The 15,741-nt window shown below is 39.8% G+C and overlaps 1 protein-coding gene across 1 annotated transcript in view; it reads left to right on the top strand.

Annotated features, from left to right (window-relative positions):
* Positions 1-15,741, top strand: part of LOC134315983 (copine-8) — a 200,578-nt gene that overhangs the window by 82,427 nt on the left and 102,410 nt on the right. The window contains exons 4-5 of the mRNA XM_062996469.1: positions 501-604; positions 14,065-14,104. Coding sequence (XP_062852539.1) covers positions 501-604; positions 14,065-14,104 — 144 coding nt within the window. The remainder of the gene's footprint in view (positions 1-500; positions 605-14,064; positions 14,105-15,741) is intronic.

The raw sequence follows: 15,741 nt of genomic DNA, 5'->3' as shown, positions 1-15,741 counted from the left end.
TCACCACAGTTATAACAATTTTAAAATCAGACTAAATTAATTCTGTCGTTCTCCACAAAGCTGCTTATAATGTTATTCAGGGTTGTATTTAATCACAACATGTGTAATGTTTATCTTACTCCGCTTTCTGCCATCTTTCTTCTTCGCTATGAATGCCTTTGCAGCTCCAGTTGAATTATGGGATAGATTATCGGACCGTAAGTGTGCATCGTCTGCATACTCAAAAATGGCTGCCCAGGCAGTAATTAATCCAGTTACTTTTAGCGTACTGTTTAATGTATACTATGTATTCGGACACACTACCCACTCTCGCGTACTGCTTTTGTGCACTGTTCAGTATGGAAGTATGCGATTTCGGACACAGCCGTAGGTACAGTTTAACATATAAATCATCCTGAACAGAGTCTTCCTATTAGAATCATTTAAATTAAACGAGCACATTGTAGGGGAGCTTGATGCTATTGGGTTTGCTGATTGTGTGTGTGTGTTTTATTTTTCAGTATGGAAGAACAGAAGTCATTGATAACACACTAAACCCAGACTTTGTGCGCAAATTCATTCTGGATTACTTCTTTGAAGAGAGACAAAATCTACGGTTTGATCTGTGAGTATTGTTTATGTGTGTGTGTGTGTGTGTGTGTGTGTGTGTGTGTGTGTGTGTGTATGTGTGTGTGTGTGTGTGTGTGTAAGCAAAAGCTGTTATGTGGTTGGTATTTGTAGCTGGACTATATAAATATATTGGCATTCATACCACAGCTTGGTATGAATATGGTATATATATATATATATGTGTGTGTGTGTAAGCAAAAACTGTTATGTGGTTGGCATTTATAGCTGGACTACAGCTTGGTAAAATCTTGACATGTATTTATTTGTGTAATAATTTCTTTAAGGGTTTCAATCAATAAAAGGTTTGATCACTGTTCTAAAGTAATTTCCCTGATGGGGTGTAACAATGTCAGATTACTAAACATTAATAAAACCAAATGATTCTTATAGATTTTAAACTCATTTTATTTTGTTTGGAGAGCACAAACCCTGGTAGCAATGAAATCCCTGTCTACCTTCTGAAATGGGACAGGGAGGCGTGGCCGTAATCCCAGAACAGCAGTAATTTAACAGCAAGAATCAATATATTAAAAGAGGAGAGGTTTAAAACACAGCATACCAACAAACAAGCACAAACTGGAGCTTAAATTCAGTAAAATCCTGTTCCAAAGAAAATTGACTTTGTAACTGGATACCACGGGTATTACTGAGGTAAAATTAATGTATAAAACATTAGTACTTTGTTTCAGAATCATTGTTGGCAATCACAGCTTTGTTTGTCAAGCTGTCTCCTGTATATTTGGGGTTGTTAAGACATCCAGAATAATATCCAGAACATGATTCATTTTTGTGTGACCTTTACACATTTTTAATATAATAACATTTCAATTTTCTCTTTCAATTCAGCGCTTAATCTGTCCACCGCTGTGTATGCTTATAAATAAATCATTTTCCAAATATACACTGACAGAGCACTTCATTAGGAACACCTCTCTCTAACGTACATTCATCAGCTGGTGTATGAGCTACACCAACCATACAGATGAACTTCGTGCATATACAATTACTGACTGTAGATTGAATACAATTTATTTCAACTTTTCATTATGCTAGTACAGAGTTGTGCAGTAAAATAAATTGCTGTTGAGCTACTTCTCCAGGGGATAAAAAAAGAAGCTTGAAACAAAAAAATACACAATATATACATGCAATATATACACATAGAGCACAATTTCCAGATGTACAGGTTGTCAGATGTGGAAATAATACTGTATTAAGTGTTGTGAAGGGTCTATATGTGTATTACTGTATATAGTGTTGTAATACTGTACGTGGTGTTGTGTGGTATGGTATATAGTGTATGTGCAAATATAGGGATGAACCCCTTGGGCGTTAAAGTGATCAACTATTTTAGTGAAAGTGAGTTGAAATCAAATTAAAGTTCTTGTTCAGTTAAAGTGCCAGTGTGCATATGGTCTCATAAGCTGGTGGAGCTCAGTCGTATATACAGTGGCAGACCAGAGTGAATATACACATGAGGGTTCTTCAAAAAGTTTTTGCATTTTTTAAAACTCTATTTATTAAGAATTTCAAAAACAAATGATGTCACTTTTTTACATATTAACCTTCTGCCGTCAGCAAAAAATGTTTTGGTTGAGCGCCTAGCCACTGATGCAGCTCTGCTTTCACATCATCATCACATGAAAATCTTCTTCCCCTTAAAGTTTCTTTGAGCGTCTAAAAAGGTGAAAATTAGATGGAGCTAAATCCGGACTATAAGCGTCTCTCAGTCTCTCAGACATGACCAGTTACTACACCTCCACCCTCACCGCTTCCAACCAAAATATAAAAGTGCCGAGACTTTTTAAAAGATCCCTTGTACATGTATGTATGTATGTATGTATGTATGTATGTACTGTATGTACATGTGTATATACACCAATCAGGCATTTGATTATTTGTCTTATGTAAAGCGTCTTTGAGTATCTTGAAAAGCGCTATATAAATAAAATGTATTATTATTATTATTATAACATTAGGCCCACCTTGCTAATACTGTGTTTGTCCCGCTTTTGCTGCCAAAACAGCTTTGCAACTGTGATGCTCTGTGTATTCTGACACCTTTCTATCAGAACCAGCATTAACTCCACACGGGCCAGCCATCGCTCCCCACATGCATCAATGAGCCTTGACCGCCATGACCGGCTTGCCTTCTTCCCATAGTGCATCCTGGTGTCATGTGTGCCCCAGGTAAGCGACGCACATGCACCCGGCCATCCACGTTATGTAAAAGAAAACGTGATTCATCAACCAGGCCATCTTCTTCCATTGCTCCATGGTTCAGTTCTGATGCTCACGTGCCCATTGTTGGTGCTTTCAGCGGTGGACAGGGGTCAGCCCATATGCAACAACCTGTGATGCACTGTGTACTCTGACACCTTTCTATCTGAACCAGCATTAACTTCTTCAGCAGTTTGAGCTACAGTAGCTCGTCTGTTGAATCGACCACGCGGGCCAGCCTTGACTCCCCACGTGCATCAATGAGCCTTGGCCATGACCCTGTCGCCGGTTTACCACTGTTCCCTCCTTGGACCACTTTTGATAGATACTGACCACTGCAGACTGGGAACACCTTACAAGAGCTGCAGTTATTCACTTCACCTGTCAGTGGTCATAATGTTATGTCTGGTCAGTGTATATGTACATTTATATATATAAGGTTTTCCTAAATAGTTAAACTTGTCATACTGCTGTTTAATAGTAATTCCCTTTATATAGTATTTTTATTTTATTCTACCATATTTTATTTACTCTATCCTTAACTGTATTGACTCTCTGTATTGAATCTTATCTAAAGCCTGTTAGAGCAAACCTACAGGTAGAACAGATTTTTTAGTTTTTGGGCTTTTTTGACAGATAGTTTCCATTGAAGTATCTAGTAAAGAATTGGCCCTTTAGTCTTATTTTGAAGACGGCAAGGGGCTCAAACACAGAGGTGCTAGTGCTAAAAAATGTCTTGGTCTTTCTCGAGTTCTGATCAGTGGATCTAGACCATCCAGGCTTGAGGCTCGAAAGGTGCATGGTACAGAATGAGGTTTGATACGTTTCCTAATGTTTGTTGATGTTTGTCAGATATTTGAATGTGTGTATTGGTCCACATGCACGAGCAACAGAGTGGTAGAAGCACATGCACAACTATTAATAGCTGAAAGAAAGTAAATGCTAATGTGGCTAGTCAGAATGTGAATTGGGGGTTGTACGTGTGTGTGTGTGTGTGTGTGTGTGTGTGTGTGTGTGTGTGTCTTTCCCTGGAGGCGAGGGGAGTGTGTGGGTGGACAGCAGGCCACACTCTGGTCTACAGTGATAGCAAAACTGGCTACTGTTTTCTTCCTCTCTCTCTGTGTCCTGCATAACCATTTATTTATTTATTTATTTATTTATTTATTTATTTATTTATTTATTTATTTATTTATTTATTTATTCATTCATTAGTTTTAATAACAGCTTTATTCTGATCTTAGCATTATGTTCAATTCAGGACAACTGGACAAAAGGCAGGAATACATTTACTGTAATGTATAGAACATTAGGTATTCATTTAACCATTTACTCACTCACTCACCCACCCATCCACTCACCCACCCACTAAACTCACCCACCCACCCACCCACCCACCCACTCACTCACTCACTCACCCACCCACCCACCCACTCACTCACTCACTCACCCACCCACCCACCCACCCACTCAACTCACTCACCCACCCACCCACTCACTCACTCACTCACCCACCCACCCACTCATTCACTCACCCACCCACCCACTCACCCACCCACTAAACCACCCACCCACCCACCCACCCACTCACCCACCCACCCACCCACTCACTCACTCACCCACCCACCCACTCACTCACTCACTCACTCACTCACTCACCCACCCACCCACTCACTCACTCACTCACCCACCCACTCACCCACCCACTCAACTCACTCACCCACCCACCCACTCACTCACTCACCCACCCACCCACTCACTCACTCACCCACCCACCCACTCACTCACTCACTCACTCACTCAACCACCCACCCACCCACTCACTCACTCACTCAACCACTCACTCACTCAATCAACCACTCACTCAATCAACCACTCACCCACCCACTCACTCACCCACTCAATCAACCACTCACTCACTCACTCACTCAATCAACCACTCACCCACTCACTCACTCACTCACTCAACCACTCACTCACTCACTCAACCACTCATTCACTCACTCACTCAACCACTCACTCACTCACTCAACCACTCACTCACTCACTCAACCACTCACTCACTCACTCACTCAACCACTCACCCACCCACTCACTCACTCAATCAACCACTCACTCACTCACTCAACCACTCACTCACTCACTCAACCACTCACCCACCCACTCACTCACTCAATCAACCACTCACTCACTCACTCACTCACTCAATCAACCACTCACTCACCCACTCACTCAACCACTCACTCACTCACCCACTCACTCACTCACTCACCCACCCACTCACTCACCCACCCACCCACTTACTCACTCAACCACTCACTCACTCACTCACCCACCCACTCACTCACTCAATCAACCACTCACTCACTCACTCAACCACTAACTCACTCACCCACCCACCCACTCACCCACCCACCCACTCACTCACCCACCCACCCACTCACTCACTCACCCACCCACTCACTCACTCACCCACCCACTCACTCACTCACTCACTCAATCAACCACTCACTCACTCACTCAATCAACCACTCACCCACCCACTCACTCACTCAATCAACCACTCACTCACTCACTCACTCAATCAACCACCCACCCACTCACTCACCCACCCACTCACTCACTCAACCACTCACTCACCCACCCACTCACTCACTCAATTAACCACTCACCCACCCACTCACTCACTCAATCAACCACTCACCCACCCACTCACTCACTCAATCAACCACTCACTTATCCACTCACTCAATCAACCACTCACTCACTCAATCAACCACTCACTCACTCACTCACTCACTCACTCAACCACTCACTCACTCAATCAACCACTTACCCACTCACCCACTCACTCACTCAATCAACCACTTACCCACTCACCCACTCACTCACTCAATCAACCACTCACTCACTCACTCACTCCCTCAATCAACCACTCAATCACTCACTCACTTAACCACTCAATCACTCACTCACTTACTCACTCACTCACTCACTCACTCACTCAATCAACCACTCACTCACTCACTCACTCAATCAACCACTCACTCACTCAATCAACCACTCACTCACTCAATCAACCACTCACTCACTCACTCACTCACTCACTCAACCACTCACTCACTCACTCAATCAACCACTCACCCACCCACTCACTCACTCACTCAATCAACCACCCACTCACTCACTCACCCACCCACTCACTCACTCAATCACTCACTCACTCACTCACCCACTCACCCACTCAATCACTCACTCAATCACTCACTCACTCACTCACTCAATCAACCACTCACTCAATCAACCACTCACCCACCCACTCACCCACCCACCCACTCACTCACTCACCCACCCACTCACTCACTCAATCAACCACTCACCCACCCACTCACTCACTCACTCACTCAATCAACCACTCACTCACTCACTCACTCACCCACTCAATCAACCACTCACCCACTCACTCACTCAATCAACCACTCACTCACCCACTCACTCACTCAATCAACCACTCACCCACCCACTCACCCACTCACTCACTCAATCAACCACTCACCCACCCACTCACTCACTCACTCTCACTCAATCAACCACTCACCCACCCACTCACTCACTCAACCACTCACTCACCCACCCACTCACTCACTCAATTAACCACTCACCCACCCACTCACTCACTCAATCAACCACTCACCCACCCACTCACTCACTCAATCAACCACTCACTTATCCACTCACTCAATCAACCACTCACTCACTCAATCAACCACTCACTCACTCACTCACTCAACCACTCACTCACTCAATCAATCAACCACTTACCCACTCACCCACTCACTCACTCAATCAACCACTTACCCACTCACCCACTCACTCACTCAATCAACCACTCACTCACTCACTCACTCCCTCAATCAACCACTCAATCACTCACTCACTTACTCACTCACTCACTCACTCACTCCCTCAATCAACCACTCAATCACTCACTCACTCAATCAATCAACCACTCACTCACTCACTCACTCAATCACTCACTCACTCAGTCAACCACTCACCCACTCACTCCCTTACTCCCTCAGTTAACCGTTCATTCACTCACTTACTCACTAACTCCCTTGCTTACTAATTCTGTGTGTTTCTATTCATCACAGTTTCTTCTTGGCAGACTTGCCTTCTCATCGTCTTCTCTTAAAACTGTGACTCACTCAATCAACCACTCACTCACTCAATCAACCACTCACTCACTCAATCAACCACTCACTCACTCAATCAACCACTCACTCACTCACTCACTCACTCACTCAACCACTCACTCACTCACTCACTCAATCAACCACTCACTCACTCACTCAATCAACCACTCACCCACCCACTCACTCACTCACTCAATCAACCACCCACCCACTCACTCACCCACCCACTCACTCACTCACTCACTCAATCACTCACTCACTCACTCACCCACTCACCCACTCAATCACTCACTCAATCACTCACTCACTCACTCACTCAATCAACCACTCACTCAATCAACCACTCACCCACCCACTCACCCACCCACCCACTCACTCACTCACCCACCCACTCACTCACTCAATCAACCACTCACCCACCCACCCACTCACTCACTCACTCAATCAACCACTCACTCACTCACTCACTCACCCACTCAATCAACCACTCACCCACTCACTCACTCAATCAACCACTCACTCACCCACTCACTCACTCAATCAACCACTCACCCACCCACTCACCCATTCACTCACTCAATCAACCACTCACCCACCCACTCACTCACTCACTCTCACTCAATCAACCACTCACCCACCCACTCACTCACTCAACCACTCACTCACCCACCCACTCACTCACTCAATTAACCACTCACCCACCCACTCACTCACTCAATCAACCACTCACCCACCCACTCACTCACTCAATCAACCACTCACTTATCCACTCACTCAATCAACCACTCACTCACTCAATCAACCACTCACTCACTCACTCACTCACTCAACCACTCACTCACTCAATCAATCAACCACTTACCCACTCACCCACTCACTCACTCAATCAACCACTTACCCACTCACCCACTCACTCACTCAATCAACCACTCACTCACTCACTCACTCCCTCAATCAACCACTCAATCACTCACTCACTTACTCACGCAGTGACTGACACTCCTCGTACTCACGCCGGTGCTTTTGCTTTAGGTGGTGAAATAAATTTGATGTGTTGCCACTTTTTGTCGTCACAGTATTTTTGCACGTTTTGCAAATGACAGTCGTTTGTTTGGAGTCTGACCTTCTGTATCTGAAAAACTTTCACTAGTGATGTAGCTCCCTCTTTTAGGGACTAGTTCGTCCTCAGTGCTAACTCCGCGTGTTTGCTAACAATATCGCGATATGGCAAAAATCATATTGAATTTACAACTATACCGGTATTATCGTGAACGATATTATATTGCCCACCCCTAATGTGTTTTATTTTATCTTTGGTCATATTTCTCAGTTCTCAGAAGCTTTTTAAAGTAATGATGATACATCTTCTCACTCACACACCCAAACGCAGGGTGGTGAATTGAACTTAAGCTTTCCCTTCAGTCGTTTCCATGCTTTTTTAACCGGCTGTTTTCCACCCCTGTACAAACTGTCTTTTCATTTCAAGTGCTGACGTCTGAAGTGGAATTTTCTGAGTGTGTATCTTTATCCAGCCACAGTGGTTACGCTGGGACGGCGGGGTGAGCCGAATGTTTGTAGACTGCCTGTTGGTTTGAGTAAATGTCAGTGAGTCTGTAGATCTTTTTTACTCCGGATTTGTAGGCGGCAGTTTTGTCAGGACCTGCTGTGCTTCTGAATCACTTTTCAATTGCTGAGAGGCAGAAGTACGTCTCAGAGGTACGGTGCTTCAAACTGGTGCAAGTGTTCGAATACTAAAATCACTATTCAGACTTTCATAATGCTGGATCACATGGTCAGGGGAAATATGTTGTCCAGAATAAAGTAATATCTGGAATTATTGTGATTCAGTTTTTTGGAGAATATACACTGATCAGCCATAACATTAAAACCACCTCATTGTTTCTACACTCACTGTTCATTTTATCAGCTCCACTTACCATATAGAAGCACATTGTAGTTCTACAATTACTGACTGTAGTCCATCTGTTTCTCTACATACCTTTTTAATCTCCTTTTACTTTGTTCTTTTTTGGTCAGGACCCCCACAGGACCACCACAGAGCAGGTATTATTTAGGTGGTGGATCATTCTCAGCACTGTAGTTACACTGACATGGTGGTGGTGTGTTAGTGTGTGTTGTGCTGGTATGAGTGGATCAGACACAGCAGCGCCGCTGGAGTTTTTAAATACCGTGTTCACTCACTGTCCACTAGTAGACACTCCTACCTAGTTGGTCCACCTTGTAGATGTAAAGTCAGAGACGATCGCTCATCTATTGCTGCTGTTTGAGTTGGTCATCTCCTAGACTTTAATCAGTGGTCACATAACACTGCCCACGGGGCGCTGTTGGCTGGATATGTTTTTGGTTAATGGACTATTCTCAGTCCAGCAGTGACAGTGAGGTGCTTAAAAACTCCAGCAGCATTGCTGTGTCTTATCCACTCTTACCAGCACAACACACACTAACACACCACCACCATGTCAGTGTCACTGCAGTGCTGATATAATAAAAATACCTGCTCTGTAGTGGTCCTGGGAGAGTCCTGACTATTGAAGAACAGCATGAAGGGGGGCTAACAAAGCATGCAGAGAAACAAGGAGGTGGTTTTAATGTTATGACTGATCAGTGTATTAGGTGTATCAGTGTATTAGGTTTCAGAAAGCACTAGTAAGGGGTTGAGATTGGTGCAATGCATGTTGGGGGGGGGGGGGGGGGGGGGGGTGAGAACTCTTGTTCTTGTTTAAAATCTCCTCCAGGTGGGACGGTCCGGGTCATTTCTGTGTGGAGTTTGCATGTTCTCCCCGTGTCTGCGTGGGTTTCCTCTAGGAGCTCCAGTCATGTTAATTGGAGACACTGAATTGATCTATAGGTGAATGGGTGTGTGTGTATGTGTGTCTGCCCTGCGACGGACTTGACGTCCCGTCCAGGGTGTTACTGTGTGCCTTGCGCTTATTGAAAAGCTGGGATAGGCTCCAGCACCCCTCCGCGACCCTAATTGGATAAGTGGTTAAGAAAGTGAGTGTGAGTGTAAACTAGGCATAAGACAGACCTAATCTCCCAAAAGCCTCAGTTTATTTATTTAAAATTATTTAATTTTTACTAACTGCTTTATATTGGTTGGAACTGTGGAGGACAGGAACTCAACAAGTTTTGGTGGGTAATAAAAAGATTAAAAAGAGAAGTTAAAAATGTTGTTGCCTTAAACCAGGTTCTAGTCTGTGTTGGGGTGAAGTGTAGTCTAAGGTACCAGACTGAAACTGTCTGTACATGTCTGTCTGTAAGTTTCAGTCCTAAGATTTTACTTTAATCACTGATGTGTGTAGAACTGGGTGTTGGGATGTGTTTATGGGTGTGTAAATACTGGGCACAGTAGAGTCCTGATTACTTTTCCTCTCTCCTTTACCAGACACTAGCTGTCTTTGTTACTTTAGTTGAGATGTACGTCTGGGTGGATGGAATGTGTTTATATGGAAATATCGTTTTATGTGTTTGAGGTCATGATTTGAGTGTAAATGTGAGAGTGTATTAGTATAAAACACTATGTTCATTCTTTGGACCTAAAGCTTTTAAGGCTGTATTTGCCAAGCAGTGACATTTAGCAGCAGTACTGGAAGTGTTTTGTAGTCTGGATGGGGTTTATCCATGTGAATGTTCAGGATTTCGTTTTGTTCATGAGTGCTAAAAGCATGAATTAGACAACCTACTACTATTTGTCCTGAAAAACTGCATTCATACTGTGACTTTTTAAAAACGTTGGTTGGTAAAGACCCAAAATTAGCAAAAATTTCAAATAGAGCATTAATTCATTCCATTTTCCCCAAATTTGACTCCAGATCTAGTCATATCCAATTACATGATTGCATTTCACTCTCTCTCTCTACTGATGCTGACCTCCACTCCTGACCGAGAAGAGTCGTGACTCACACAAGCCCCTCGACACGTGTACAGTAGCCAACTGCGTCTTTTTACCGGCACCAGACAAGTTCAAATGGGGCTCAGTCTTGCACACGTAGAGTCACACACTGATTTCCATTATCCCCCGTCTCTGTACAGACACCATCAATCAGCCAGCAAAGGTCGTAATTGTATCAGTTATAAGGAATCCCCTCTGGCACCCAACCCTGATGGACGAGCCAATCATTGACCATGTAGGTGCCCAGCCTGTTGCTCGCAGAGCTGAGATTCGAATGCCCCTTCATTCGTTGTTTTAACCACCTGTTTGTCATGGGCAGGGTAATGGTGGGTCTGATTCATTAGACGAAAGCCAGAAAACAACCCAGACAGGTTGCCAGTCCATTACGACAGACACGCAGACAACCAGATTTAACTTCTTTTGGTGTGAAGAACTATTTCTGACTTTATTCACATCCAACCTTTTTTGGATGAATTGGAATGATGACTGTAGGACGAATTTAATCTCCCAGCAGTCTTCATTCATTCATTTTTTTTACTAACTGTTTTATGCTGGTCATGACTGTGTAAGGTCCACACCACCCAAAACTGGCCTCAAGGCAGAGGTACACCATTAACAGGGCACCAGGAGCTAGTAAAGTTGGTGCCTCAGTAACTGTCAAGTTTCACATGATCTGCCCTCCTGGGTTTTTTCTGAGTACCCTTTTAATAACATGCAGTAGGCGTACTGGCTACTATAAACTGCCCGTCGTAAATGTGTGAGTATGTGATGCTCTGGGATGGACTGATGTTTTGTCCAGGTTGTATCCTGTCTTGCACCCTGACACTGGCAGACAAAGCGATTAGTGAATTAATAGTAAATGAATGAGTTAATAAATGAGCCTCAGTGCCCAACCCCATGTGCCAAAGAGTGGAGGCTGTTATAGAAGCAAAGGGAAACAACTTAATGTTAATGTCAATGAATTTGATTAGGTTAATGTGATGTTAGGGTAGCTCAGTGGTTAAAGTACTGGACTAGTAATTAGAAGGTTGCCGGTACAAGGCTCACCACAGCTAAGTTGCCACTGCTGGGCCCCTGATCAAGACTCTCAACCCTCAATTGCTTGGACTGTATACTGTAAGTTGCTTTGGATAAAAACATCTGCTAAATACCTCAAATGAAAATGTTTTGGGTGTCCAGAAGCCTTTAAAGAAGATGTCTATTCTGCTTTTAAGTCGTATTTCCAGCTTGAGATCGGAATATGTACCATAGTCTGGTAAATATGGTAATCCTTGGCTTATAATAATATTCATGACATGCAAATCACGTTTGCACACAGTCAGGAATTCAACACATCGGACCAGATAAGAAAACGACTGGAAAAAGACTGAAAGCAAATAAAATCACTTCATATCTCGACCTCAGAAGAGCGTTTGAGTTCATCCAGATGAAAGAGAACAGCAGCTTTTATCTCTGATCCACCAACATGAAGCTTCAATAATCCCAATGAGTTTCTATCAGATTGTTTATTAAACAGTCGTGACATCTAAACACACTTTATTACAGCCTTTAATCATCTCTTATTGTACTGGGTATTCAGTGTAAATTCCTGATTGCCCACTGTGCAGACAGTTTAAAACATCAAATCCTGCACTGCTGTATGTTTCAGAGGTCTGTAGTGAAAGTAGAACATTTACATTCACCTAATGACTGAGATAAACACTTATTTTTCTCCAGAACTACAATCCCAAATCAGAAAAAGTTGGGACAGCATGGAAAATGCAAATAAAAAAAAAAAAACACATTTACTTTGACTTTTATTTGATTGCAGACAGGATGAACCTGAGATATTTCATGTTTTATCTGCTCATCTTCATTTCATTTATTAATAAACTTTCATTCCTGCATTTCAGTACCCGTACCCTCTTCTTCCGCAGCCATGCCTTTGTAATGTGTGCAGCAGGTGGTTTTGCATTGTCTTGTTGAAAAATGCATGAACGTCTTTGGAAAAGACGACGTCTTGAAGGCAGCACATGTTGCTCTAAGATCTCAGTGTACTTTTTTGCATTAATGCTGCCATAACAGAAGTGTAAATGACCTTTGCCAGGGGCACTGACACGACCCCATACCATGACAGACCCTGGCTTTTGGACTTGTTGCTGATAACAGTCTGGATGGTCCTTTTTGTCTTTGGTCCGGAGCACCATGGCTGCAGAAGAAGAGGGTACGGGCACTGGACTGGCCTGCCTGCAGTCCTGACCTGTCCCCAATAGAGAATCTGTGAAGAATTTTGAAATAAAAAATGTGACAACCCCGTACTGTTGCACATCTTAAGACGTGTTTGCAGGAAGAATGAGACAAAATAAAAGCTGAAACACTAAATCACTTGGTCTCCTCGGTGCCAAAACATCTTTTAAGTGTGGTGAAAGGAATGGTGACATTACAAAGTGGTAAATGCTTTACTGTCCCAACTTCTTCTTGGAATGTGTTGCAGGCCTGAAATGCAGGAATGGATGTTTATTAATAAATGAAATGAAGTTGAGCAGATAAAACATGAAATATCTCAGGTTCATCCTGTCTGCAATCAAATAAAAGTCAAAGTAAATGTAAGAAACTCTGTGTCTTTTTATTATTAGCATTTTTCATACTGTCCCAACTTTTTCTGATTTGGGGTTGTAATTCAAATCCCATCTACAGCTGTGTTTGTCATTGTAATTGTATCTTATTTTCATCTGCTTTATTTTCAGTTTTGGTCCATCCATGTATGTCAGATTTGATTCTTAATCTGCATCCACATTTCATTAATACAGAGCTGAATAGATTTTCAGTCGTCTCGAGTGTGAAATGAATTCAGACTAAATCGCGATGCCAGCGAGGTCGTTCGTCTGTGTCTCTGTAAGATGAGCTGTGACATATTGAGATGGTCTCTTTGGGTAATAAGTGTGTATGAATCATCATCTGGCTAATGATTTGTCTTTTAAAAGAAAGAACTGGTCGAGCCCTGTGTGTGTGTTGCTTTTTTATTACACTTCTTTCTCATGAAGAACTAATGAGCTAATTTTGTTTTGTTTTGTTATTGGAAGACCACGTAGAATTAATAGAAATGAAAGCTTAAGTCACAACATTTTCGTTCTCTTCTTTATTCTGCAGGTATGACGTGGACTCAAAGAGCACCAACCTTTCAAAACATGTGAGTAAAACCTTACTGCTTAATACAAACCCAATTTCAAATTAGTTCAGAAACAGTAAATATAAACAAACATTAATGATTCACAATTCCTTTATGACCTTTATTTAAATAAAACTGAGCGGAAACAACTGTTGCCTTTTACTTTAAGACCAGGCTATTAGTAATCTGAAGGTTGCTGGTTCAAACCCCACCACTGCCTGTTGGGCCCCAGAGCAAGACCCTTAACTCTCTATTGCTCAGGTTGTATTCAGTCAAAATTGTGAGTTGCTTAGTATAAATGCATCTGATAAATGCTGTAATTAAAAAACATAAAAAAAAATTAAAAACTGTACATCAATCAAATATCTAATGTATTAATTATATATATATTATTAATTACATATTAAAATTTTTAGTCTATTAATTATATATTATTTTAATTTTAAAATATTTAATGTATTAATTATATATTAAAATATTTAATGTATTAATTTTATAACATTTGATGTATTAATTATATATTAAAATATTTAATGTATTAATTATATATTAAAATATTTAATGTATTAATTATATATTAAAATATTTAATGTATTAATTATATATTTAAATATTTAATGTCTTAATTATGTGTTAAAATATCTAATGTATTTATAATATATTAAAATATGTAATGTATTAATTATATATTAAAATATCTAATGTATTAATTATATATTAAAATATCTAATGTATTAATTATATATTAAAATATCTAATGTGTATTAATTATATATTAAAATATTTAATGCATTAATTATGTATTAAAATATTTAATGTATTAATTATGTATTAAAATATTTAATGTATTAATTATATATTAAAATATTTAATAAATTAATTATATATTAAAATATCTAATGTATTAATTATATATAAAATTATCTAATGTATTAATTATATAATAAAATATTTAATGTATTATTTATGTATTAAAATATTTAATGTATTAATTATATATTAAAATATTTAATGTATTAATTATATATTAAAATATTTAATGTATTAATTATATATTAAAATATCTAATGTATTAATTATATATTAAAATATCTAATGTTTTAATTATATATTAAAATATTTAATGTAATAATTATGTATTAAAATATTTAATGTATTAATTATATTTGTAAATATTTAATGTAATAATTATATATTAAAATATCTAATGTATTAATTATATATTAAAATATCTAATGTATTATATATTAAAATATTTAATGTATTAATTATAATAATTATATATTATATATATATTATGTATATATATATATATATATATATATATATATATATATAATATATAATATATATATATATATAATATATATAATATATATATTATATATAATTATATATTACAATATGTAATGTCTTGAATATATATTAAACATATTTAATGTATTAATTATATATTAAAATATTTAATGTATTAAGTATATTTTAAAATAATATTGTATTAATTATATATTAAAATATTTAATGTATTCAGTATATATTAAAATAGTAAATGTATTATTTATATAATAAAATATTTAATGTTTTAATTATATAGTAAAAATATTTATTGTATTTATTATATATTAAAATAGTAAAACTAGTACAAATATTTAATGTAT

Source organism: Trichomycterus rosablanca, chromosome 1, assembly GCF_030014385.1.
Source record: "Trichomycterus rosablanca isolate fTriRos1 chromosome 1, fTriRos1.hap1, whole genome shotgun sequence".
Classification (NCBI taxonomy): domain Eukaryota; kingdom Metazoa; phylum Chordata; class Actinopteri; order Siluriformes; family Trichomycteridae; genus Trichomycterus; species Trichomycterus rosablanca.
Note: the sequence above shows the minus strand (reverse complement) of the source record. Positions and strands in the feature narration are given on the sequence as shown.